This window comes from Phodopus roborovskii, unplaced genomic scaffold, assembly GCF_943737965.1.
Source record: "Phodopus roborovskii unplaced genomic scaffold, PHOROB, whole genome shotgun sequence".
In the NCBI taxonomy this organism is placed as follows: Eukaryota; Metazoa; Chordata; class Mammalia; order Rodentia; family Cricetidae; genus Phodopus; species Phodopus roborovskii.
The window spans coordinates 26,091,700-26,118,226 of NW_026126416.1; the positions used below are offsets into that span (position 1 = coordinate 26,091,700).

General features: G+C 44.4%; 1 protein-coding gene across 1 annotated transcript; it reads right to left on the reverse strand.

Annotated features, from left to right (window-relative positions):
* Positions 1-8,715: 8,715 nt before the first annotated feature.
* On the reverse strand, positions 8,716-26,066 carry Mrps5 (mitochondrial ribosomal protein S5). Its single transcript, XM_051183437.1, has 12 exons — positions 25,952-26,066; positions 21,755-21,838; positions 20,478-20,615; positions 18,003-18,128; positions 16,633-16,866; positions 15,420-15,454; positions 14,130-14,220; positions 12,424-12,470; positions 11,532-11,589; positions 11,211-11,273; positions 10,052-10,188; positions 8,716-9,090 (listed from the first exon to the last, which is right to left on the reverse strand). Exons 1-12 carry the CDS (start codon positions 26,007-26,009, stop codon positions 8,866-8,868), a joined length of 1,296 nt encoding a protein of 431 aa, XP_051039394.1. The 5' UTR covers positions 26,010-26,066; the 3' UTR covers positions 8,716-8,865.
* Positions 26,067-26,527: the final 461 nt, after the last annotated feature.

The window sequence follows — 26,527 nt, forward strand, 5'->3', positions numbered from 1 at the left end:
CTTCCTGGGGCTGCTGTGAGGACCAAATGGTTGAGACAAGTGAGCTGGTCTGCACCAAGCACCAAGCCTGACCCACACCAAGCACTCAGCCAACACCACTTATAGAATGCTTATCAGTTATCACGGCACTCATGTATGGATGCTCACAGTCATAATCAATTACAAAACAACTGTCAGTTATTGCAGTACTCATGTACTCATAGTCATAATCTGCCTCAACCCACAAGACTTCAATCTAGAACCCAAAAACCCAAGAAGGGGCTGGGGGGGGGGAGTCAAGAGACACGGGGAAACAGACCACAAGGCAGGATTCTGATCAAGTGGCAAACTTTTTCTACTTGGAGCTTATCAGGATGTAGGAAAAGGGGCAGGGGAGGTAAGAAGAATATTTGAGGACCAGGTGTTCTTGCAAGCAGAATATAGAAAACCACAAAGAATGGATGTTGACATGCGTGGAAAGATCAGGAGTTATGAGAACAATAAAGGTTGCCATGGTGATGGGGCTAGTGGTTATATGCTAGGCTGATCTTGCTAAATAGGGCTAGTTACTAAATCATCAAACCTTTGTTTGAGAGAAAGCTAGAGTTCAGCCAAGATTCATTCCATAACTGAGCATAGATCCAGCCTCCGTTTCCAACAATAATCAATTATAAAAGATTATCAGTTATCACGGCACACATGTATGGATGTTCACAGTCAATCAATTATAAAATGAATATGAGTCATCACAGCACGCATGTACACATGCTCACAGTCATAATCAATTATAAAACAATTATCAGTTATCACAGCACTTAAGTACAAATGTTCAAAGTCATAATCAAATCAAATCAAATCAAAAAAGTAAAATGACTGTCAGCATACACACACGTGTGGATACTCACAGTCATAATCATTATAAAAAACTATCAGTTATCGCAGCACGCATGTATGGATGTTCACAGTTACAATTATCATTCAGGTATCTGCTAGCCACCATTCTGCTCTATACGTCTATGAGTTTGATTCTTTAATATTTTTCATTTTAATTTTTTTTTAGATGGGGCTATCCATAGCCCAGGATGGCCTTGAATTCCCAGTCCTCCTTTCTCTACCTCCTGAGGACTGGCAGTATAGGAATGTACCACAGTGCCCAGGTCTGAGTTTCACATCTGGGAAACTCCTGAAATATTTATCTTTACTTGTTTATTTGAGATGGGCTGGCCTTGAACTTTATATGTAGCTGGAATTAATCTGAAACTTCTGGTTCTCCTGTCTCCACCTATCAGGTGTTGCACCATCATACCTGATTTACACGGAACATATCCAACTCATGATATATATATATATATATATATATATATATATATATATATACATATGTATATGTATATATATATATACATATGTATATGTATATATATACATATATATATATATATATATATATATATATATATATTTAAACCAGTCCTTTTTTTTCTTTCTTTTCTCCTGTGTGTGGCTTCTCTAACCCCAGTGTGCAATGGCTTCTCTTTCTCAAGGAGAAAAACACAAATTAAACCAGGACCCAGGGTGTGCAGGCCCTTTTCAGTCTTACTTTCAATGAGCCCCTCCAGGAAGGCTGTAGCAGCACATGGATCTATGCAGCTTTCTCTTCTCTTTAGAGAGAGTGTCTGGTTATGGTTTAGTGAGCAGGTGCACGATTCGAGCCCTAAAGGATGAACCACGTTATATGGTGTCCCAGACCTGTGCTGTCTGCCCCAAGGCTTGTAATGAAGCACAAAGAACAGCTCTATGCCAACCAGGTCCTCAGAGCCTGGTTCTGGATTGCAGCCAAAGCCCTCTGCCTCAACCTCTGGGACCACCAAGCCACGCACTGTGGAGTCAAGGGTGTCCAGGCTTGGGGGAAAGTGCACCCTGGCTGAGGTAGCAGCCTCCTAGCTGGTCTTCATTCCTCATTGTCTTAGAGCTTCTTCTTCCAGACAGCAAAGACAGCTAAGTATATTTTCACCCAGAAGAGAAATCACATTCAACTGTAGCAGGTTCCAATATACTGATACTCTGGGTTTTGTTTGCTTTACTGTTTTAAATTTGTGTTTATCTGAAGTATTTTGGTATTTGTATCTCATGCATGCTAGACCAGTACCCTACCTCTGAGTTATTTTCACATCCTATGTGATGGGTTTTGAATGTGCCACAATTTATTTGGAGTTTTGTCTTTTGGGTGGGCATATGGGATGCAAATAGAGTGTGTGTGTGTGTCTGTGTGTGTGCATGCGTGTGTGTGTGTGTGTGTGTGTAAATGCGTTCAAGTGTGTTCATATGTATATTTGTTCATGTGTGTATGGAAGCCAGAGGACAGCCTATGGTGTTGTTCCTCAGACACAAACCATCTTTTGTTGCTGTTATTTGCTTTTGATAGGGTGTCTCACTGGTGTGGAACTCACCAAAAAGTCAGGGCTCAGCTGAGGGCTCCAGGATTCTACCTTCCCTGGTGCTTGGAACTGCAAATGCACACATCATATCTGCCTTTTTATCTCAGTTCCAAGATCCAACTCTGTTCTGCAAGGTCATCTATGACCAAGCTCTCGCCAGTCTGGAATCCATACTTTGTTTTGTTTGGTTTTGGTTTCTTGAGAGGGGTTTTTTCTGTGTGGCCTGACTGTCCTGGAACTTACTCAGTAGACCAGGCTGGCCCAGAACTCAGAGATCTTCCTGACTCTGCCTTTTGAGGGCTTGGATTAAAAGTGTGCACCACCTGGCTGGAATCTGTATTTTTAAGAAGGCTGTAGAATGTTCTAGATTGGGGGGGACATTGATGCAAAGAGTCCTGGAAGATCCTGGCCTCAAACTTACTGTCCTACAATAGAGGTCTCCCAGAGGTCTCGGAGATGTCCTGAGTACCATGAACTTCTAGTGACTGATCTAGTCTAGCTCCAGCCAAGATGAAGCAAGAGTGTATAGGCCTCAGTGCACATACCCCAGACCATTCCTCACTGCGGAATTGGGAAAGGGCCCCTCTCTGATTTCAAAACCTGTGGCGTCTAAACTGGAGGCCCTTGAAATTGGCTTGAGCCCCCTACACCACCCTGTTCAAGTGCCCATAAACATTGTAATCCTAGTTTTCAAAAATCTGCAAATATATCTGTGATGCCCACATTCAAAACAAAGCTGAAGTCAGAGCAGCATTTAGATTTTGATTCCCTCTATTACCAGTCACTAGAAGTGCACCTATTACCAACATGTGTCATAGCTAGAGGGCCAATTGTTTTACCAAAGAACAAAAAAAAAAAAATTGGGATAGGGTTTCATGTAGCCCAGGCTGACCTTAAACATACTATGTCTCCCTCCTGCCTCTACCTCCCAAGGACTGGGATTACAGGCACACACCACCCAGAGTTTCATGCATGCTAGGGAGTACTGAGTTGACTAAGCAACATCACCAGCCATTTTTTAGAGATACTATCTTCACATGCGGACAGGCTGGGAACTCTTGGGGTAAGAGCCTTTCTGATGCAGGCAGTGGCTACCGGCTACTGGCCTGGCCACTGGGCAGGCAGCCATCCACTCCCCCCACCCCACTCTAGTGACCAGCTGTCTTGGGTGCTCTCCAGGACTTGTGTCATCTCAGAAGAGAGCACAGACTGAGCCTTTGGACCACAGAACAGCTTGGGGTGGGGGGTAAGAGCACCACAGCCACCATCTTTAGTGAGTTCCTCACCACTATCACCTGACACTTGAGGCTGGCTTCTCTTCTAGAAGAGTTCTCAGCATGTCCAACATTGAGTAAGAGTGTGTGGATGTCAATGGCCCTGAAGGTTCTAGTCAAAATGGTCATTCCAAGTCCCTCATGGTTAGCTATCTACTGAGAGAACAGACTTTGCCACCCATGGGTATAGTACAAGAAGCCCTAATCACATAGAAACTTGGAGAAGACACCTGGGACCTGGAGTGGAGTAGAGGGTAAGAAGACCTTGTTTTCCTGAGCAATCTTGAACCCCTCTTCGTGCAGCATCTTTTCTAAGCCCCACTCTCTTCAATTAAGAAGTTCTACTTGGTCCTGAGTAAACAGGGTCATTAAGAAAGAAATGCTACCTTTCAAGAATACTTCAGAGTTCCGTTTCTTTTCTGCCCTCTGAGAACTGACAGAATACTTTGAACTTGCTGTTTGCATTCTCTGGAGATCTACTGTTCTCTGAAGTTTTGCATGGTAGCAAGAACAAGCAACAGTCCCTCAGTGTTCACTTCAACAGGAGGAAGGGAGGGACCTGGTGGAATCTGTCAGGTCCAAAGAAAACTCCATTTCCCTGAATTCTGGCAGTTATACAAAAGCCAGCCTTCCTCAGAAACCTGTGAAGCTGGTTCTCCTCTACCAAAAGGAGCCATTTCCCTTGTCACTGGCAGAGAGGATAAATGGCTATCTGTGGTGCTTATTGGCTTATCAAAGCATATGCTCACCTCCAGGATCCCTCAGTATCACAAAAAAAGCACCTGTTACACATTTCAGAGTTCATGCTGGCATCCTGGCCCCCATCACCTCCTGCCCCTCGTGAACTTTTCCAGATCATGGACTTCTTTCTCTCTAGCTACTCATTCTCCTTATAGTCCTGCTATTCCAGTTATGTGTTTTCTTGGATATCTCTTTATCTTCATCTCTTGCTCTCCCCGACCCCTGTTCTCCCTCTCCCTATCTTTCTGCTCTGCTCCTGTTTCTCTCCTGAACACAATTGGTCTCCTGGCTATGTTCAGTCTATTACTTTTCTCTCTGTGTTCTAAACTCTTTCAGAAGCCTCTAGCTCTCACCCCCTCATATCTATGATGAAAACCTTTCCCTTAACCACACCTTTGAGTGGTTGTGGCATCTGTTCATACAGAACCCAGGAAAGAAGCAGTTAATGGCCCTGTAGCAGGCAACCAGCTTAAGGGTTGGAGCCACAATAGAGAGCTGCCAGGAGGGCTTTGGCTGGACAAGCATCCTACTTGCCCTGGCAAGGCAGAGTAAGGGCTACTTATAGGGCTAGGTCAAGCAGTTCTGGAAGCAGATGAGTGAGGACAACTGCAGGTTCAGGAGTTCAGGCTGGGGTTAGGGCAGTGCCACAGAATCCCTGCCAGGTCTGGCCAGCATTTGAGAGGAGGAGGTTAAAACTGGAAGACAAAACCTTTTCTAGGATACCATATACTATTATTTTTAAAGATTTTTTTTGTTGTTATTTTTAAAGGGTATGCGTGCTTGTGCCTGTGTGCATGTGTGTATGTGTGTGCATGTGTGTGTATGTGTGGGGTTAAGTACAAGTGCTCTTGGAGGCCAGAGGCTGCAGATCCTTCTGGAAGCTAGAGAGTTACAGGCTTGTGAGCCATGCAATCTGAAGGTTGGGAACCCAACTGAGGTCCTCCGGAAGAACAGTCTGTGCTTTTAACCACTAGCCATCTTCCAGCACACCCACACTATTCTTAACTAGAGAACTTTCTAGATTATATTTACTAGGTGCTGCAGGAATAAGATAAAAAATAAGGCAGCCCTGTTATATGGGCACTGGTGAGTACCCCAATGCCCATTTCATTTGTCTTTTAGCTTTATAGACAGGCAAATTGAGGACCGAGAATTAAGAGCAGCCTGGGCCTTGTGGTCCTTTTTTATTATTCATTCACTGACTACATGTCTACGCATTTTGACTGCTTATCACTGGGGAAGGGGGGATGTGTTTTCTTTCTGTCTTCAGTCACAGATCGTTCTGTGTTTGAGAACTTTCCGGAGCTTTGACGCCACCCAGCTCTGCTGCCCACTTTGTACCTAGTCATGAATGTGAAGTTCGCGGACTCGCTGCTTCCCACTGTGTTTGAAAATCAGTCACCACAGAGTTCTGGCCTTGGCCGCCCACAATGTGTTTGGCTCTCCAGGAACAGCTCCCTCTCCATCCTCTGCAGACACCAGGTCGCCAGGTCTCAGGCCCTGAGGAAAGGAACTTCCTGGTGCCTGGTGTGCTAGAAGCCCAAAGTGGTGTTAGTTGGGGACAGAGCCAGTTTGCTAGGTCCCACTTCGGGAATAGCCTCATCCCACTCTGGCCGAGAACTTTAAGTTCCACAGAGCACCTGCCCCTCCCGCTGTCCTGCTTCATTGCTCACCACGCAGCTGCTTCCACAGGCCTTCAGGCTCAGTCAAGACTCCAGGGACCAAGCCCACTCTGCCCGGCAAGGCCAGTCTGGGAGAAGTCACTTGGGGCAAATGCAGAAGGGAAAAGGAGCCCTTCTGGACAGCAATGCTGCAGCTTCCTGCCGGTAAACCCAGCTGCCCACCACAGCCCAGGAGCCATTAGAAGCCCAAATTGGGGTGCACATGCCCAACTGCCCCAAGAGCTGTTTTGCAGTGACTTGGGGGCTGCAGTTGGTAGGAGCCAGGAGGGTAGCAGCTTGGGCCTGGCTACCCCTCTCTTCCCCTTAACCCCAGCACTCAGAAGGCAAGACAGGAAAGGATCTGAGTTTTAGGCCAGACTTGTTCATATAGCAAGTCCCAGGCCAGGCAGGTCGCATAATGAGACTGTGTCTTAAGTAAATAATACAATTAAAGCTTGAACCTGTGATCTGTGGCTGCATGATGCCAGAAACACAACCCCACCTCATGAAGAAAGCACATGCGATTCTCTCACAACAGCATTTGCTAAGGCAAAGTTGAAGTTTAAATGGAGTTGTCATCCAGCATTTGAAAGAACAACTCCCCCTGTAGTAGAGAGGAACTTCTAACTGCGCATGTCAGTGACAAAACAGGCAGACTTCTGTGGGAATTTCTACATGGTAGCAGTCCAATAGGGCACAGAACTATCTGAGGAACTCTCTGCCCTCTGGTGGCTGCAACTAACTTTAATAAAGGGAAGAGGCCCACCCCCACCCCATCACGTGCTGACACAGTGGTGAGCCTAGCTGGCTAGGGCATCAGGAGGGTCCCCAATATCTGTCTGAGCTCCACAAGAGCCCAAGGTGGGCACCTGGGAGCTAAGGCAATCAGACCTTACTACAATCCACAGCTCACCCTTTGTTGTCTACCCTCTCCATGCAAGTCAAGAGCCCAAGGTAAGAACCCTTGCACATGTCGAAGCAGTCTTGATGTGTATACACACTGTGGAACCATCATCACTCCACCATGACATCACCACCCCAAAAGTCTCCTCATACCCCTCACTAGCACCCTCTTCCAGCCCTAAACACCCACTACCCATTTCTACTACTGAATAATTTGTACTTCGGGAATGTTACATAGCTGGAACCACATCTCATTTTGAGGAAACCCAGCTTCTTCTACTCACACAATTACTTTTAAGTATCACTCTCCAGTTCCTTTCATTGATATGTCGCTGACTGTATGGACAGGTCAGTATCCTAAAGGCCATGAGTCCATTCACTTGGCATGTCTCCAGGCTTTGATTTCACTGACATGTAGGATTCCTAAGTCAGTTTCTCTAACATGTGTAGTCTTAGGAGAGCACAGAGAAGCTGAGGGGTTGCTGCAGCCTGTGCTGACAAGCCAGGCTTCAAACTCCAGGGAACCAGTCACAGAGACCCCCACACCTGAGTTTTACCTCCAGCTCTAGCAGGAGGGAGAAGGTAGGAGAAGGGAAAGGCATCCTTTGAAATGCAGCTTTCTTAGACACAAGGCCTAGCTCTCAAGACAAACTTTTATTTGCCTTTTCATTTTATTACCAAGTTACTGGAGAAAAATTAAATGTCAAAACAATTTTTACTGAAATAAAGTTTTACCCAATGTCAATATGGTTGTCAGTGGTTTGAAAAAATGGCATTTTTAAAAGATGAGCATATTAGGTATAAGGAAATAATACATTAGACTAATAGAAGAGAGGTCATTGCTTTTTCAGGGCAATAGTAATAGGAAATTACAGAAATGATTTGAGAGGTCTGGGGGGGGGGGCATAGCTCAACAGTACAGTACAAGGGTCTGCTTTTAAGTTCCAACACCATCACTCCCAACCATTTTCTTGTGGATTCTATTTAAAGGTTTTTTTTCATAATAATTATATAAAATTGATATTGGCAGATATTGATTCTGCTACATCACAACTACTTTATAGGTCAATGACCTAAAAACACCAATTAAAGGCAAGTATGGCAAGAATGGGGGGGGGGGGAAGGGGAGTGGAGGAAACCCAGTAACTAGGACCCAACTGTAACTATATGTTGAATCTCATAGGAAATTTGTATCAAGAACATAGAATACACAAAGAACAATTACAGCTCATAATAAAAACATACATAACCTAATCTTCTCTTTAAAAAACATGGGCAAAGGATCTGAATGGACATTTCACTCAAAACACATGTGAATGCCCACTAAGCCCATGAGGACACAAACATGAATAGCCTTCAGTCTTGTGAGTGAAGGTGACAGAGGCCCCACTTGAGACACACAGCAGAGTAACTATTGTCTAAAGACCCACACACAGCTGAGGGCGAGGAGGAAGCCTTCTCCAATAGTAATGGGACATAAACAGCATGGGCAAGTGCCAGGGGAAACTGGTAGTACCTAGTATATCAGGTTACTCCATTTCTCTGTAGAATGAAATTGAAACATTCATTTTTGCATGATTCAGTAATATGTATTATGTATAATTATCACAGCGATTATTATTGTATATATTACTACCAACTGGGTCTATTATTAGCTCTCTCCCATTTCACTTACACTTATTAGTTTAAATCAGTGAATCTGCTGTATACCATGTGCTCAATAAATCAAATCTATAATTATTTATTTGAAAACAATGAAGATTGGACTTTCCTTTAAAAAAAAAAAGGGGGGGGTGAGGTGTGTAACACATCACTGTCTCTTCCAGGTGCTGAGCAACACCAGGCACTGCTGGACCAAGCTGGGGGCCTTCAGGTGGCAGATCTCTTTAAACCAGACCACACTGAGCGTTTCATTCCCTGCTTGGCTTTCACTTCTTGCCAGTCCAGTTTGATGTCAGGGATCTCAGGCTCCAGTTCTGGCTCCTTACTCAAGGTCCCCTGTGGGGAGGCCACCACAATAGGCAGAGGCCCACATTCCTCCCGGAACTCCACCACGTGGAGGCCCTTCTTATCGGCCAGATGTTGGTGGGTTTCCTGGAAAAGGGCAAATGGAGACAAGATTAGGTCTGTGAAAAACATTTGCTACTTAAAGGATCAGGGCTTCTGTCAACCAGAGGGAAGCCAGCATCCAGAACTCTCAACAGCTTGGGGAAGTGAAGTAGCTATTTCACTTGATTCGGGTAATGTGTGTGGCTCGACACTGATTTAACTCAGCCCACAGCCCACCACACAAAACTCACATGACAGACTACTTGTCGGCCAAGGACAGGGCTACCAGGATGGCCTTGAAGTCACAAACCTTCCCCTCCATATGGAGTGGAGGGACCGTGAGCCAGATCCCACTGGACAGCAACTCAGGGTCCCCACCTCAGGAGGACATACCACTCCATGGCTACATCAGCCAATCACTGAAGTAATTTTTAAACACATGTCTCATGGAAACCTTCAAGTTTAAACTTCAGTGTTTCAGAAAGCCAGTAATTACATTGTTCTATCAAAAAAGCACGCTTTGTCTAGCTCCTTCAGTATATGGAATAAGCAAGTCCAACTGGGCAATGGTGGTACACACCTCTAATCCCAGCACTCAGGAGGCAGAGACAGTAAGTTCTGTGAGTTCAAGGCCAGCCTAGTCTACATCTACAGCACTGAGTCCCAGGATAGGGAGGACTACATAGAGAAACCCTGTCTCTAAAAACCAAAAAAAGAAAAAGAAAGAAAGCTCCTTTGCTACTTTAATTCTATTTATTGGACTTGGTGAAGCACTTAGGCCCACTGAGGAGAGGACATCAGAATTCACACAGACCTAAGCTGTTGGAACTATAATCATTAATATGCAAAGTTCTACATCCAAGGAGCTGAGCACCCTGGGTTGTCTAGCTAGACCTGGGCCTGGAATCAGTCCCTCTGCTCCATGTGGAGACATACTGAGGAAGGATCACAGCAGCATGGTCTGGAACACAAACCAGTACTTCTGCCTTTCCACCTGGGAGGTTACCTGGCGAGCAAGCCCATGGAAGAAGCCCCGGGTGAGGTTGATCATGTTCATAGACCCAGTGACCCTCGCATACATGTCCTTGATGCCAATGAGGCGGCACATGGTGATAATGGCCCTGTGGCAGCGGAGGCCATAACCTAGAAGATCAAAATTAAACACCAACAATGGTTACTCACTCTGCTGGCTTTCATAGGGTGCTGGCCTCTGCATTTAGGGAATAAATGTGTCTAAACACCCCCTCCCCCAAAGAAAAGGCAATGCAAGCCACAAACAAAAGTCATGTGATTTAAATTTTTTTCATAGACGAATTAAAGTTATTTTAATGAATCTAATGTGCAATACAGTTTTAACAATATATTTTGCCAAGCCAACAGGTCCAGACATTACCATTTCAAAATGTACTCCATACAATATGAAGTGAGAGACTTTACATTCTTTCATCATAGCAAATGTGGTGTGTGTTTGATTTGAACGGTCTCAACAGCCACAGATCAACTACACAATCACCTACTAGCAGCAGTCATTCTGTGGAACAATGTGGGTCTGATCCTTGTCAGGTCTAAGCAGGCATCTGAGTGATTAACTGAGCTGAGGAGCAGAAGACAAGTTCTGATGCATTAACACATTGGTGTGAACATTTTGTTTGGTTTGGAGGCGGTGATGTTTCACCCCACAGCTTCTGCAGAATTGTAGTAGAAGCTCTGATATAAGGTTTAAAATGTTTTAATGTTTCAGCCCCAAACTTTCAGAGATTTTGATAACTATGGTCATAGGAGACCATTTTTCACCATAGAATTACAGGTGAGATGCAAGTGAGAATGTGTCAGAATCTCTACCCACAGACCAGGGGAATGACTATCACAGTCCCAAGGCAAAATCTACCTGCTACTTTGAGAGGCAGAAAGAACATTTCTGCATGCCCAATGCTTCAATGGGGAGACCTTACAAAAGACAGGCACTCAATGTGGAGTGCGGCTGGAGACATACCATAGTGGTTGTACTGGCTAGTTTCATGTCAACTTGACACAAGCTAGAGTCATCAGATGGAGGGAACCTCAGTTGAAAAATGCTCCATAAGATCAAGAAAGCTGAAGAAAAAAAGAGCAGAGGACCCAGCTGCTGCAGTTTTTATCTTCAACAAACAGTGAGAGCTAGTTACCTCTGGGTTGTTTCTTCATCCTGATCTGTGTCCTTTTAAATCTTAGTGAAATATCATGGAATACTGGAGGCAAAAACACAAATACAAGAAGGGTAGGGTGAGAGGCGTGACACAATTCTGCAACCTCACAATGCAATGCATCCTGCCCTGAACAGCAGCATACAGTGGCCAAGGATGGACACATGCTGGTCTCTGGGTTAGATCTGTTTCCACATTTCATACGTTTGTAAGGACAAAGTAACAGAAATACAACAAAATCTTGCCACACATTCTGTAACAGACATATTCCTGCAGACTTCAGAAGAAATGCCCCACACTCACTTGTATGGCCTTCATATAGTTCTATATAATGCAAATAATGAATTGCTCTGTTCTTTGCCTAAAAAAAAAAAGAAAGAAAATATTTCTTAAACATTTTGCTGTTTAGATGAGTGTGGTGGTACACACCTTTAATCCCAGTACTCAAGAGGCAGAATCAGACAGATCTTCAAGAGTTCAAGACCAGCCTCATCTACATATGAGTTCTGGGACAGCCAGGACTATTTAGAGAGACCCTGTTTTTGTTTTTGTTTTTGTTGGCTCAATCTTTGAGTCAGGGTTTTGCTATGTACCCCAGGCTGGCCTCAAATTCAAATTCCTGCCTTAGCCTCCCATGTGCTGGGATTACAAAGGTATACCACCATGTCTGGCTTCTTATTGGAGTTCAAAAACATCTTTCATAAAATATTTTACTACAAGCAATTTCACCTATACAAAAATTTTAGTATTAAAAACAAACAAACAAAAAAAGCCCATAAACATAGTTTCACTGTTCCACTTATGAACCTTCCTGCGTGACTCGGAACAGCCTGTTGGTACACAAACCCCACAGCAGGCTCATCACAGTCGGCAACCACAGCTCTCTAACAGGTACCTGAGAAATGGCTTCTTACAAGGTAAGAAACCTTTGACAATGAGAAAGTTCTAGAACAAAGATTATTTTCTTATGGTTCCCAGACTGTCTAACACATAGCTCATTATCTTTTACTACAAAAAAAGAAAGGAAGGAAGGAAGGAAGGAAGGAAGGAAGGAAGGAAGGAAGGAAGGAAGAAAAGAAAAATGCTGGATGTGGTTGCACACATACGCACTCCCCATACTCTGGAGGCAGAGGCAGGAGGATCCAGAGCTCCAGTCACAGCAGGAGCAGGCCTCAAATAGAGAGAAAGCACATACCTTTCTGAAAGCATCTGCACGGTCAGCGGCTTTCCCAATAGCAAAACCTTTCAAAGAAAAAGCAAAGACTTGGAAATGGAAACAGTTTTGCATACAACTTGCCTTCCACCACATCTCCAATGTTAGCTGCTACAGTGAGTGTTTACAAGCCCTGCATCTTCCCACCACCCACAGAGAAGCTGCTCCATAACCAACAAACACAGCCACAGGGCTTTGCCTGTCTGCTTTGAACATAAAGTTCTACATCAGATGCAATGCTTAACAAAGCTTTATTGAAGTGAAAGGAGCTCGGAGTACTCATTTATTTCCTGATTTGGGTCTTTTCAAGACAGGGTTTCTCGGTGTAGCCCTGGCTATCCTAGAACTCACTCTGTGGACCAGGGTGACCTGAAACTCAGAGATCCACCTGCCTCTGTCTCTCTAGTGTTGGGCTGCCTCTGGGTTGTGTGTGTGTGTGTGTGTGTGTGTGTGTGTGTGTGTGTGTGTGTGTATACTACATGCATGAAGGAGTACAAGGAGATAATGATAAGAGGTGTCAGATCCCCTGGAACTGGAGTTACAAACGGCTGTGAGCTGCCATGTGGACACTGAGAACCAGACCCTAGTCTTCTGAAAAAGCAACAAGTGCTCTTAACACCCTGAGCTATTTCTATATGTTCTATAGTAATAAGCAAATGATTTTGAACACCTTTGGAAACACTGCACCAACAGGTGGAAGCCACTTTGCTCCAGAGTGACAAATGTTTTCAGTGGAACTGTCAAGCAGAGTCTAGGGCTAATTTAGCCAGCAATAAGATCAGTGGCCCTTCAATCTATGGTTATTCTTAAATAAGGTTTTTCATAGGTTCTGGGAAAGTCCCTGGCATCTGCTGCCACTGCCAATTACTGAATTTGAAGATTTACTTTGTAAGTCATACAAAGGAGAAAGCATCATCTAAGACTTGGGACAAAGAAATGTGAATTTTAACTTTCAGATAAATAAAACAAACAAAACCAGATATCCCAGAGGAAATTATTAGCAGACTCATTTATAATTTTCAAACACAGACTCCTTAAGCAAAGCACAAAGTTGGAAGTGATCAGAGTGACAGATTTGCCTCACAAAAGCTTACAAAGTCTCTGGCTTTAACACCAAGCAGGAAAAAACAAAACAAAACAAAAATGCAGTCAAAACATTTGAAAGGCAAATGGGCTGATATGTCTTCACCTTATAAAAAGCTTATGCTAATCAGTTAGGAAAACCATCACCCTGTAAAAATTGGACCAAACAAAAGCCCAAAGACATGCAAAATCGTGTCCACACTTCCTAATTAAAAACATACAAATCAAAACTAAGAGATATGATGCACATATCATGCTGTCAATTACTGAAGCTTGATAGTATCGGGGTAGGGGTGTGATGGGAGATAATGTGGTGGTTCCTATCATCACATAAAAGGGTAGCAACCTCACTGCAAGCAGCCCCCCTATGGCTACACCCACAAAGGTTTAACAGACTACACTTGCTGGGGTTTGTTACGTTGTGAAAATTTGGGTCTGTGAGCCCAACCACTCAAAGGTTAAACTAGTAGGGAAGATCAGACCAGCAACATGGACTCTGAGGTTTTCAGTAAGGCCAGGCCTAGCGCAACTTCTACCACCACCACCAGCATCAGCACCACCAGCATCAGCACCACCACCACCAGGTGTAACACCACCCCATTCACCTGCAGCCCCATTTCCATTCCCCACAGCAACCAGGACACGGACCGACTTCTTTCTTCCCTCTTTTGCTGTCATATTGAAAACATTCCTTACCTAAAAGACAAAATGTCTCATCAGTATTGCCTTGAGGAACCTGAAGGGGGCCAGCAGTGCTGCCTGCCTGCCTGCCTGCCTGCCTGCTGGCCCAGTTACACCCACTTGTGTGTGGGCCCTGCACTTTCCAGTGCTGTAAGACAAACAACAGACCTTTCTCCAAACAAACTCACAAAGCTGTCCTCTGGACCATCTCCTCAGGGAAAAAATGGAAGTAAGACTTTCTCTTCCCATTTCACAGGTTTAGTGGAAGATACAACTTACATGAATGTGCCACAAGAAAGAAAAACATTTAGGATTACAATGGAATGGCTCATCAGTGAGTGTAAGAAATAGGCCAAAAAAGAGATGCTCGCTTATCTACATACAGTGAAAACACAGCATACAGAAGTATAGGACTGGACGACTGTTGCATAAGGGTTAGGTTTAATGGGAAATAAAAAAAAAAAAATTGGAAATGCCTGCTTATGGTGAATTACAAAAAAAAAAAAAAAAAAAAAAATCTGCAGGCCAATAACTGTGAAACTGTTAACTATGTCACTTACAGAGCAGCCACACCTGTGGTTCATGGTGCTCCTTTACTATAAATGGTATTAAAAGGAAAGGGAGATTGCATCTACTCATACAGAAAAGTACCAACATAACAGAAGTTAGTTTTCAAAATCTATAACCTTGGATAAAACAGAAGTACTGGTGGACATTCTTTAAACTGTGCTGTCTGGCAGAAGACGTTATGTGCACACTCAGGACAGACAGCTCCAGTGCAGGTGACTGCTTCCCAAACAGGCTCCTGACCAGTAAGGTGCTGTGCCAGACCAATTAGACAGTGCTCTGGAAAAGCAACTCAAGTTCATTTCGATCAGAGATTCAGTTTCAAGAGCTGGAAGAGCTCACTGCCCAGCCTCCTACCAGTGACTCCCCCATCTGTGTCCCTTCAACTGAGTGCTGGATGCAGTTAGTTTTTAACTCAGTGACAAACTGCTACTTTCTTGAGCTTTAGGATGGAGGAAAGTACACATAAGTTCCAAGTCCGCTATTAAACAACCACTGAAGTCACCTTGTCACAAAACTGCCTCACCCAGATGTCCAGATCAGCCATGCATCTGAGAGACTCTGGGCCAAAAGCTTTGGCCCCAGCCCCACCCCTCACATCCCAGCCCCTCAAGGGCATGGCAGGGTACTTAATTCCATGTGCCTACCTCGAGGACCCTGGTATCAAAGTCTTCATATGTTTCTACAAGAAAGAAAAAGCATAGAGATGAATGACTGTTGTATTAATATAGGGAAGCATTTTGGCACCATCACAGATATTTTTCTTTGGTGGGGGTATTAATGAGGACTGAATCCAGGGCCTCATCCTTGTGATGCAAGCATTCAACCACAGAGCTACACCCTGGCCCCACTACAGACTCTAATATTAAAAAGTCTCAGATCTAGCCGGATGTTGGTGGTGCACGACTTTAATCCCAGCACTTGGGAGGCAGAGGCAGATGGATCGCTATGAGTTCAAGGCCAGCCTGATCTTTAGAGCTAGTTCCAGGACAGGCTCCAAAGCAATACAGAGAAATCCTGTCTCAAACAAACAAACAAACAAACAAACAAAGTCTCAGGTCCTCAGGCATCCCTCTCAAGGCTCCACCCTGGCTCCATCCTTAACAGACTGCTCCAACAATGGATTCAACCTTGCTCCAACCTTGGATCACTCTGCCAACTCCTGAATGCTCCCCCTCATCAGCTCTGAGGGCCCTTGTCAGCTCCAGACCTTTGATCACCATTTACATTAAAGACACCAAAGCCATCATTTTCCAAACCCCTTCTCCCCATACTCCCTTCCCACAATCAGTACAGCTTGCTGGCCACAGCTGAGTACTGGGCATGGCTAAACTACAGCCGGGGCACAGCACCTAGCCACCCAACACCTCCCAGCCATGTGGTGCTCTAACAGCTCACTCACCATACTGTCTTTAACTATACTCTCTTTAACTTTTTAAATAATCTTTTATTCATTGACAATTTTACATGTGCATAGCGTACTCTGATCAGAATCAACCGCATTCTCCTCCCTCTTCCCTGCTTACTGAGACCCTTTTTCCCACACATCGCTCTCCTACTTTCATGTCTTTTTTTATTAAAAAACAAACAAACAAACAAACAAAAACAACAAAAAACCCCACTGAGTTTAGTTAGAGTTTCATAATAAGTTAAGCTCAAGCTTATGAAAATTTCTAGCCACCCCTCTTGGCTGTGTTCCCTATGATACAGTTTGGATAGCATGTGGTTTACTCAAACCCTCTTCACAAAAACATAAAACCTAACAGGCAAGTAAAAAAAAAAAAAAAAAAAAAAAATTTTCAAAAAAACACCCTAGCACTGTCACAAAGGCAGAGGTAAGTAGAGTGGGGATGTGGCTACCTCCATTGGGCCCCTGGCTTGGGGGGCCGATACTGACACCTCCCCATGTGCTTCCACTCCATCCACGCTCCCGTTTAACTTTTATCTTCCTCCTCCGTTCCCACTCTTCTCTCTGCTGGGTCATGTCTGCCTCTACCTTCTCCTGCTCTTCTTTGCTTCTTTGGCCAATGGTCTGGACCACTCCACTTTTCATAACAGGAACATTCAGACCAGGCCACAGGAAACCAGAACGCCCTGAAGATTTTAAAATACTCATAAATAAGAATTTGAAGATTCATTTTTCCAGTATCAAAATGCCAGGCAAGATATGAACAGATAGATAGCCCAGAGCTGGCAGAGCTTATGTAGAATAATTGCTCAGCATGTCACTTTGTGTTACCAAAATTGTAAATGCATGCAAGCTAAATCACTATATCACCTAAAGAAAGACTCTCACATTGGGGCAAGGCATACACGGACCTTGCCAAGCATATCCACTGAAATATTATTACAAAAGCAAAACCTTCACCATCAAAATGCTCAGGCCAAATGACACAGCTGTTGTGTGGGATATTCTACATGAAATCCAAAGAACAATGTCTCTTTCAAAGGTCTGATGTGGACTGAATTCCAAGATCTACTATTGACCAAAACAAGGGAATTTTAAGACAGCATATTCTAATTTCCTTTCTACTATGATAAAATATTATGTCAAAAGCAATTTAGAAGAGAGTTTTGTTTTAACTCACAGTTCCAGGTTCCCATCCATCACTGTAGAAAAGTCAAGGAGGCAGCTAGTCACATCCAAGGCAAGAGCAGATCGAGAAGGGATGCAGGCACACTTGCCTGTACTTGGCTCACTTTCTCCTTTTTGGTGAGCCCAGGACCCAAATCTCTGCTCTTAGACTGGGTCTTCCCACACCAACTGATGTAATCAAAATAGTGCCCCACAAACATGCCCCATGGGTCAACTTGACCTAGACAACCCTTATGGGGACTCTTCCCAGGAGACTCCAGAGTACATCAAGGTGCCAACTAAATCACCATCGCACAACACATAACATATAGCATAATTAAATTATCTTTAGAAAGGCATTTCCATAAAAGCATTAAAAATACTAAAGGAAACTTAAGAAAATGAGTTGGGGGAGGCAATGGGACTACAGGCAACTGAAAGGGGATGCTCGATGTTCTCTACAATACTTGCTTCTTCTTTTTTTTAAACTGACAAGATATATATGTGATTTTTGTAATAATAAAAAACAAAGACAAGCATATTAGCTGGGAGTTCTGTAATCCTAGTTCCAGGGAAGCTAAGGCAGGAGGATCCTAAGTTCAAGGCCAGCCTGGGATACACAAAACAGGAGATTAGAGGCTTTAAATATGTTTACCTTCACCGATGATCTGGCCCTTGTTCAAATCCTTTTTCTTCTTCCTCTTTGTTCTTTTGCCTCTGCCCTTCCTTGCCCCAGTACCAGTCTCTGCTAAGGCACCCTTCCAGAGTTCTTCTGCCGTCACTGCAAAGAAATAGGATTGCTGTTTTCAATTCTGCTTGATGATCTATCGCATGTTGAATTAAAAGGGCCAGAAGAAGTCACTTCACGTACGCCCTTGCAGTGACATTAGAAGCACAACAAAGCCATTCCTTGAGTACCACAGAGTGACAACCAGAAAGCCCACGAGGAGATTATGCTATTAGTCCTCACAAAAGACAGCAGCCACTTGAGCCCCTTACAGGCAGGCTTGTTTACCTGACGCTTCATCAGCTATGACTTGGGTTGCTTCCCTGTTCTCTTGCCTCCACAATAATCAATGAAGTAATCAATAACTACCCTTCTTCCTAGTTTCATCTCCATTGCTGTGATCTGACCTCGAGCAGCTTAGGAGAGGGGCACCGTTGTGCAGCTCACACTCCACTAAGAGAAGTCAGGAGGCACTTAAGAAATTGATGCAGAAACCATCGAGGAACACTGCTGGCTGGCTCAGAGGCAGACATGTGCTCAGTTTGCTTTCTGACATAAGTCCAGGACCACCTTCCCAGGGCTGGTGCCTCCCAGTGGGATGGGCCCTCCTACATCAATTAACAATCAAGACAGTTCCCAAGGACATGTCCACAGGCCAGATGACTCTAGGCTGTGTCAAATTGACAAGTAAAAATAACTAGGACACTGTCTTATACACAAGAACCTACACCCCACTTAAAGTCTGTTTGCTCTGCTCTTCTGCCAATACCCAACATCCATTTCTTTCATACTTACAAAAGAACAGATATTCCAGTGTTTCATAGCCAATCCCCATGGCTGTGTTTGTTCTTGACTATTTTAAGTCACATAAGTCTTTTAATATATGCACACACTAGCACTGCTGATTTATTTCTATTTGTCAATTTCTAGGGTCCTAATATCTGTTTCTATCCTACATCTCAATCAATACTTTGTACTTGTAAATGCCTATGTTCTTTGGGTTGATCTTCATTGCATTTTATTGGTATTTAAATTTCATTTTTCCAAGTTTACCAACTATCTTGTAACTAGATTTTAATCCAGTATGAACTTATATAAGAAAAAATTGAAGCCAGGGCTGGGAAGATGGCTTAGTAGGAAAGTGCTTGCCTTGCAAGGACAAAGACACTAATGTGACCCCCAGAACCCATGTGAGAACAGTCAGGCACAGTGGCACATGCTTGTGACCCCAGCACTGGCGAGAGGACAAGAGGGATCCCGGGCTCACTGGCCAGTCTAGCTTCCTAGGTGAGCTCCAGTGACCATAAAATAATGTTTAAAAGTTATCTTTCCCTGACTGGATTATCCCCTCAGCTAAAAGAACACTAAACGGAGACAATGGATTGCTTTGTTTTTTTGTTTTGAGACTGAAAGTTTGATCATTTCCTTGTTACTCTTAAAAACTTATTTGACTGGACCCAGAAGTAGAAGTTCTCAGGGAAGACAGCCTACATCTCTTGACAGTCTGTTCGGGGTAATTTTCTTTGGCCCCCTTCATTCTCTTGGCCAAAAGTTTAGCATATTTTGCAGCCTCCTCATTTCTCTTAGTGTTGTTTCTTGAGAGCAACATGTCGGCGTTTGTATTGCAGGACATGTGAAGTAAGAGGACGCTGAATCTTGGGTGCTTTGGTCCTGGGCTTCTCACCATCTTTGTTGAAGGCTTTCTGACAACATACTGGGGACTTATCTAGAGACTGAAACTTTCATTTCCTGTGAACTCTCCTGAGTCCCAGCATCCCCAATGCATCTTTGAACACACTTGTGCTTCCCCTCTCTAGTTCTCCTTGGTCTGTAACAAGAATGTCTCTTACTCAACAGCAGGTGCACTCTGCAGTGGGTCAAGACATCCCGCTTCATGAGAAAACCTTGTTTGCCATTCCCATCACTGACTTGGACCACAAAGCCCTTCCAATCTTCACCAGAGACAGCATCAGCAGCTACTTCTGTGCCTGTGGCTTCTCACAGAAAGCACAAAGATGAAGTTCATCATCCACTTTAGTGAGGTAAGATCTGACAGCCATTGGTTGGGAAGGAGACAGTCAACTTCATCTTGACATGGTGGACCGCCTAGAAGGTGCCACAAAAGAGTGCCAATGTATTCTTAGCACGGCTCTAAATCAGCAGGTGTTTGACTAAGATCCAATACCTTTTCGACATCAGATGCCCCAAATGAAGTAACTTACATCTGCTGGACAAATGTTCTGCTGCCGAGCTACATCCCTACCCTTTAAGTAAAATTGTTATCAACCATACAACTGATGCCATGTAGCTGTAAACTAGTGACTAAAATGTTTATTTAAGAAAGAAGGAAAATGAAGGCACAAACACCTTGTACTTTCTGGTTCCATTTATCATTCTACATACGTTTGGTGAAGAAGCTGTAAGGTCTACTCTGCTGCCCTGTGTAGTTGATGGGAGAGGAGATGCAACACTGTGTCTGCAGCGCATGGCTCAAGCTGGTCACACAGTGGTTGGTTTTTGTTCCCCTTGATGACAAAGAGCCTACAGGCAGATAGTACAAAAGTTGGTGTTAGACCCATGACTGTAGAGAAACAACTGCCAGCACCCAATACTCCTGTCAATAAAAGTTAAGTCACTATGGCTGTTGAGATGGTAGAACAGTTAAAGACACTTGCTGCCAAGTCTGACAACCTGAATTTCACCCCAGGGACACAAGTGGTAGGAGAGAAGAGACAACTCCTATGAATTGTCCTCTGACTTGTACACTCACAGTAGAATGAGAATATATATATATACACACACACACACACACACACACACACACACGGAGAGAGCTTAGCAGTCAAGAGCATGTGCTGCTCTCATAAAGAGCCCAGGTTTGTTTCCCAGCACCCATGTCTCACAACCACCTTTGACCCTTCCTCCAGGGGGAGCCTATGCTTCTGGCCCCTTAGGCATCTACACACGTGTACATACCCCCAGTCAAGACACACAGACATAACTAAAAGAAATGTCTTAATAAGAGACAAAATTTGACACATCTTCAAAACAAAATAACCTAAATGTCCATGCTAGTCAGAGAAGCTGGAGTCCCTCCACATAATGGGTGGGGCATTTCTCTGCAGATCCAAGTGTAGAGCCTACTGTGGGAAAACAGTGCCCTCTGCTGCAGGCAGCCAGGGAGTGTGCAATGATCTGCAAATGTCCCACAGAGCAAAATGCCAGAGTGTGCAAAATATCTGTTCCATGTTTAAAAACAATGCAATGTAGGTGTGTCTGTGTATCTTATACATTCCAAGGGCTCACACAAGAAACGGCAGCTAGAGTTGCCTCTGGGGAAGAAAGCTGAAGTATGTAAAACTAGATATGAAGCCGGGCATTGGTGGCGAACGCCTTTAATCCCAGCACTTGGGAGGCAGAGGCTGGCGGATCTCTGTGAGTTCAAGTCCAGCCTGGTCTACAGAACTAGTTCCAGGACAGGTTCCAAAGCTACAGAGAAACCCTGTCTTGAAAGACCAAACAAAGCAAAGCAAAACAAAACAAAAACAAACAAATAAACAAAAAACTAGATGAAAGCTTCAGCAGCACCCCTAAACAATCACCCTCACCCCAAACCACCATAACAAAACTACTGGAAAGTAAATAAATCTTGCAAGAACAGAGACATACTAGAATCTTACCATAGCTGAGAGTTGTCTTCACTGCCAAAAAGGAAGCTGCTGCTGGAAAGGTGTTTAGAGAGAGCTGCCTAGACAGGAAATGACCTGTAAATGGGGGTAGGGGGAATAATGTGTTTAAAGATACTTTTCTACATGAAAAGGAACCTTTTAAACAATAATGCCTATAAAATATTAACACTTAAACAATAAAAGGACTAGGACAAAGAGTAAGCTATCTCTGGGCTCCAAGACCACTTGCCAAGTAGCTGACATGGCACCTCATCTTTACCCTTTATCCTCAGATCCATCCAGCTTTCAAGCCTTGTGAAATCTCCTTGGGTGTCAAGCCATCTGTCATCTGCCCTGTGCTGTCCTTGCTGGATCTTCTTTGCTGGGGCCTCCTGGTCACTGAGCCACAGGATAATAACCTGTCTCCTACCAGGTTTCCATGATTCCCTCTCTCATTCATCATCTTCCCAGGGTATCAGATCTAGGCACTCACAGCCCCGACAGAATCTTCCTTGTCTCCCTCCTGCTCTAAAGATCAAAGGAAAATTCCTCAGCACAAGCTGGAGCAATGGCTTCTGCTGACGATCCCAGGACTCAATAGAGAGGGGGATCTGGAACTCAAGGTCAGCTTTGGCTACATAGTAAGTTCAAGACCAGCTTAGGCTACATACATGAGATCCTGTGTCAAAACAATCCCTGAGCATATCCTGCAGGCTGGCCACATGGCCCAGGCTTCCAACCCAGTCTCATGCTGCCCCTCCCTCTTTCCTACACCCTCCTTCTAGCCTCACCAGATCTGAATTAGTTCTGAACTGACCCTTCGCTGGCACTTATTTCTCCAGATTCACTGGCACATAGTATACCATAACTTCCTCAGAATAGAAGCATCCCCTTCAGGAAAGAGGGAGAGGCTCTGCACCATCAACCTTTCATTTACTGTGGTGTTCTAGAAGAGACTCTGACAGTACTGGTGAGAAAGCGGACATAGGAGACATATGTATAGTAACCCCCAAACGAAGCTGAAGCCCTCCCTCATGTTATATATAGAAACTAATCCCCAAACTGGCCAAAGGATAAAGGTAAAAGTCAAAACTAAAAATCTGAAAAAAAAACATAGGGGTAAATGATCACAACCTTGGGTTTGGTAATTATTTCTTAGATACAACATCAAAAGCACACACTACCAAGAGGGGGAGGGAAAAAACTAAGATAAATGATACCATCAAAATTTCAAATTGGTGTGTTGTTTTTCAAGGCTAAAAACAGCTCAGTAGTAGGGCACTTGTCTAGCAGGCACTAGGCCCTGAGTTTTCAAAATCAAAAACCAGTGTTTCAAAGAACACTTATCTATGTCAGGTATTGTGGTTCACCTATAACTCCAGCATTTGAGAAGCTGAGGCAGGAGAACACTTTGTATTTGAGGATAGACCACATTCATAGTGAGATCCTGGAAGGAGGGGAGGGTCTTAGAAATCAACATGCAAAACGGGTTTTAAAAAATGTTTCTTAGCCAGGTGGTGATGGCACGTGCCTTTAATCCCAGCACTTGGGAGGCAGAGGCAGGTGATCTTTGATTTCAAGGCCAGCCTGATCTACACAGGAGTGAGTTCCAGGATAGCCAGGGCTACATTGAGAAACCTTGTCTCAAAATAACAACAATATGTTTCTTCATGGGCCATGTCTTTTATCAGTCTGGAAGCAGAGACAGGCTGACCTCTGTCTACATAGTGAGTTCCAGGCTAGCTAGGACTACACAATGAGAACCTATCTCAAAAAATATTTTCTTTGGGGGGGGGGGCAAATTATATATCTGACAAAAGACCTGTATCTAGAAAATACAAAGAAGTCTTCCAACTCAATAATAAAAAGTCAACCTAATTAAAAATGGACAAAAAGCTAGGCCTGTTGGTGGATGCCCACAGACCCAGCTATTAGAGAGGCTAAGATGGAAGGATGCAAAGTTCAAGCCCAGCATGGCTAGAGAGTGAGTTCAACAACAGCCTGGGCAAGTTGTTGTGGACACAATTCTGGAGAAATATAGTCCATCATGGAGAAAACATGGTGGTAAGCACGGCGCCATGATGGTAGAACCTCACACCTAAGAGGGAAGTGTTCAGGAAGTGGAGGCATGCTAGAAAGCCTCAAGACCCTACTCCAATGCATAGCAAGGCCCCGCCTCCTCCGCTTCTATAATCTTCCCAAGCAGTTCCACCAGATAGGATCCACACACAGGGCTTACAGCTCAGTGCTAGAGCACTTGCCTAGCAGGTACAAGGTCCTAGCAGGTGTGTCCACCTTTGGGATCTTAACATGACATAGACCTCTAATCTACAAAGTTCATGGTCAAGAAACACACACACACACACACAAAATCTTACAATGTTTTAAAGACGTTTACAGTTTTCTACTGGACCACTCACAGCCACCCTCAGGCCACAGGCTGGACATGCCTGTACTTAGGTTCAATCCTCAGTGTTCGAGCATGCATGAGTGCACACAAACACACACAGAGAGACAAAAGATTTGAACAAACATTTCTTCAAGAACATACACAAATAGTTAAAAAGCACACAAAAAGAAGCTCATTAGAAATCAAAGTCACAAAATTAGTACATTGTACACCATTAGCTTGGCTATCTGAATACAACAGATAATAAGTGTTGGCAAAGAGAAACTGGAACCCCTACATTGTGGTGGAGCTGTACAATGGTACAGGTACTTGGTGGTTCCTTAGTTAAACATGGAGCTATGACTTGAACCAGCAATTCCGCTTCCTGGAAATATACACAAGAGAGGATGGACAAGGGCACAGACAAAAATACAGCTCTCAGATATTTTAACATCGGTCCTGACAGTCAAAGATGGAAACAGCTCAAATGTTCATCAATCAAAGAATGGATAAACAAAATGAGGTGTAGTGACACATGAGTATTATTGGGTCACAAGCAATATGGGACCAGTGTACCACAGCATGGACAAATCCTGACAACACTGCATTTATGGAAGAGGCCAATCACAGAGACCAGATATCTTTTGATTCTTTTTATAAAAAATGTCTAGAACAGGTAAGCTATAGACAGATGGGAAATTTATCAATAGTTGCCTAGTATAGAGGGCTACTGAGAGATTGAAGGGGACAGACACAGCAGTTAAAAAGTAGTTTTCCTTTTTAAAAAAAATCACTTAAGTTTACACTTCAGATGGGTAAGTTCTATGGTATTAATTTATGTTAATAAAACTGCTACCCCAAAGAGAGGGGAGCTACACAAAGGTTGGGGGGAGGGACGGTCTTGGAGCAAGGCATCATGGGTGCAAAATTTTAAATCTTATACTGTGAACACGTCTCACACTTCTGTGTGCTGTAATTCCCTCATCTATAAAACAAAAATAACAAGGTGGAGTTTGATAGTAAACAACTAACTCCAGCATTTAGAAGCTGAGATATGAGGCTTATAAATTGGGAGACTACAGTGAGACTTTGTCTCAAAAAACAAAAAGGCGGACAGGAGTGGTGGTGGTATGAAAATACAACAGAATCATAAGGAATAAAAAGTTTGTTTCTGGCACACGGGTAAGCCCTTGCGACGGAAGTTTACCACCCACTATTAGATAGAGGCCTTAAGGAGATAGGTTCAACACTGGCAAAACAAGCGAAGGCTCACGTCACATACCGCACCGAGTGATTTCAGGTCAAATATTGCAACAAAATTGACTTTCAGGACCTGGACAGTGAGCTTAATAAAAGGAGCACACTGTCGATCGCAAAGCCACTCCTACTGCCCAGCTGAGAAGGGCTGGAGAAAAACGATGACAGCCCAAGTACATTCCGGCAAACGGATCAGCCCAGACGCAAAACTGACAGCTAGTTAATCTAAAGGACTCAGCAGGAGGGTGATCCTTTAAGTTTTGAGCTTCGCTGGCGGCACTCAGCCTCGAAGCCGAGGTTGACATCACCCTATGAACAATAGGTGATGCTTGCCGGAGCGGTTTTCCTGGCTGAAAGCAGAGTCCAGGTCGCTTCCTATGATATCAAGCCGCGCGACCCAGAGAAGGAGAGAAGGCGCGCAAGGTCACACAGCCTGCCCGACCCGAAAGGGAGACCGTGGTCAGGGGCCCGGCCACTTCTCGAGTCCCTCGACCCGTAATTTCGCAGACCCGACGGCAAGCACCCTGATCGCGCACGCTTACAGCCCGGGTCCCAGCGCTTACCTGCCTGCACACCACACAGTGCAGGGAGACAGCACGCAGCGCGTACGGCCGCCGCCATGCTGGGGCCGGAGCAGCGACGCTGCCTGTCTCTAGGACCGCCTTCCCCACCGCCTTCTGCGACCGGCTGAGACCGCGCCTCGGCAGACGTCCGTCATCAGCTCAAGGCGGTGTGCTGAGACTTGAGGGCCACATCTCAGCGTACACGGGGGTCGACAAATTGTCCACATGGACCACGAAGGAAACTGAGTCAGGCTCAGCTACGGACAGCTTCTCAGGGGTCCTCGCGCTAGGACCCCAGACGGGGGGCGGGGAGAGGGCGGGGCTAGCTCTCCGGCTCGTATCACAGGTAAAAGTCCAATCTGTCAGGTCCAATGGTTGCTGTGTCCCGAGAAATCGCGTTCTGCTGAGCCGGTAGACAGTGGAACAACTGGAAGGGTCCCGGGGGTGAACGAGATGACGTTTAGCAAGTCTGAACTTAACTCCACTAAAGGCCCAAAGTTTATTGGACATTGCGTTGCCTTTGGTTTCAGATGCACTCGTGCTATCATGGTAGAAGTTGTTCACTCACTCATGTCC

Coding starts and splice junctions, on each gene's coding strand:
- Mrps5 (XM_051183437.1), bottom strand. CDS start 26,009: ATGGCGGCGGCCGTACGCGCTGCGTGCTGTCTCCCTGCACTGTGTGGT. Junction 12,471..14,129: donor GAATGGAAATGGGGCTGCAG/GTGAATGGGGTG, acceptor TTTCTTTGAAAG/GTTTTGCTATTGGGAAAGCC. Junction 11,274..11,531: donor ACTATATGAAGGCCATACAA/GTGAGTGTGGGG, acceptor TTTTGCCTCCAG/TATTCCATGATATTTCACTA.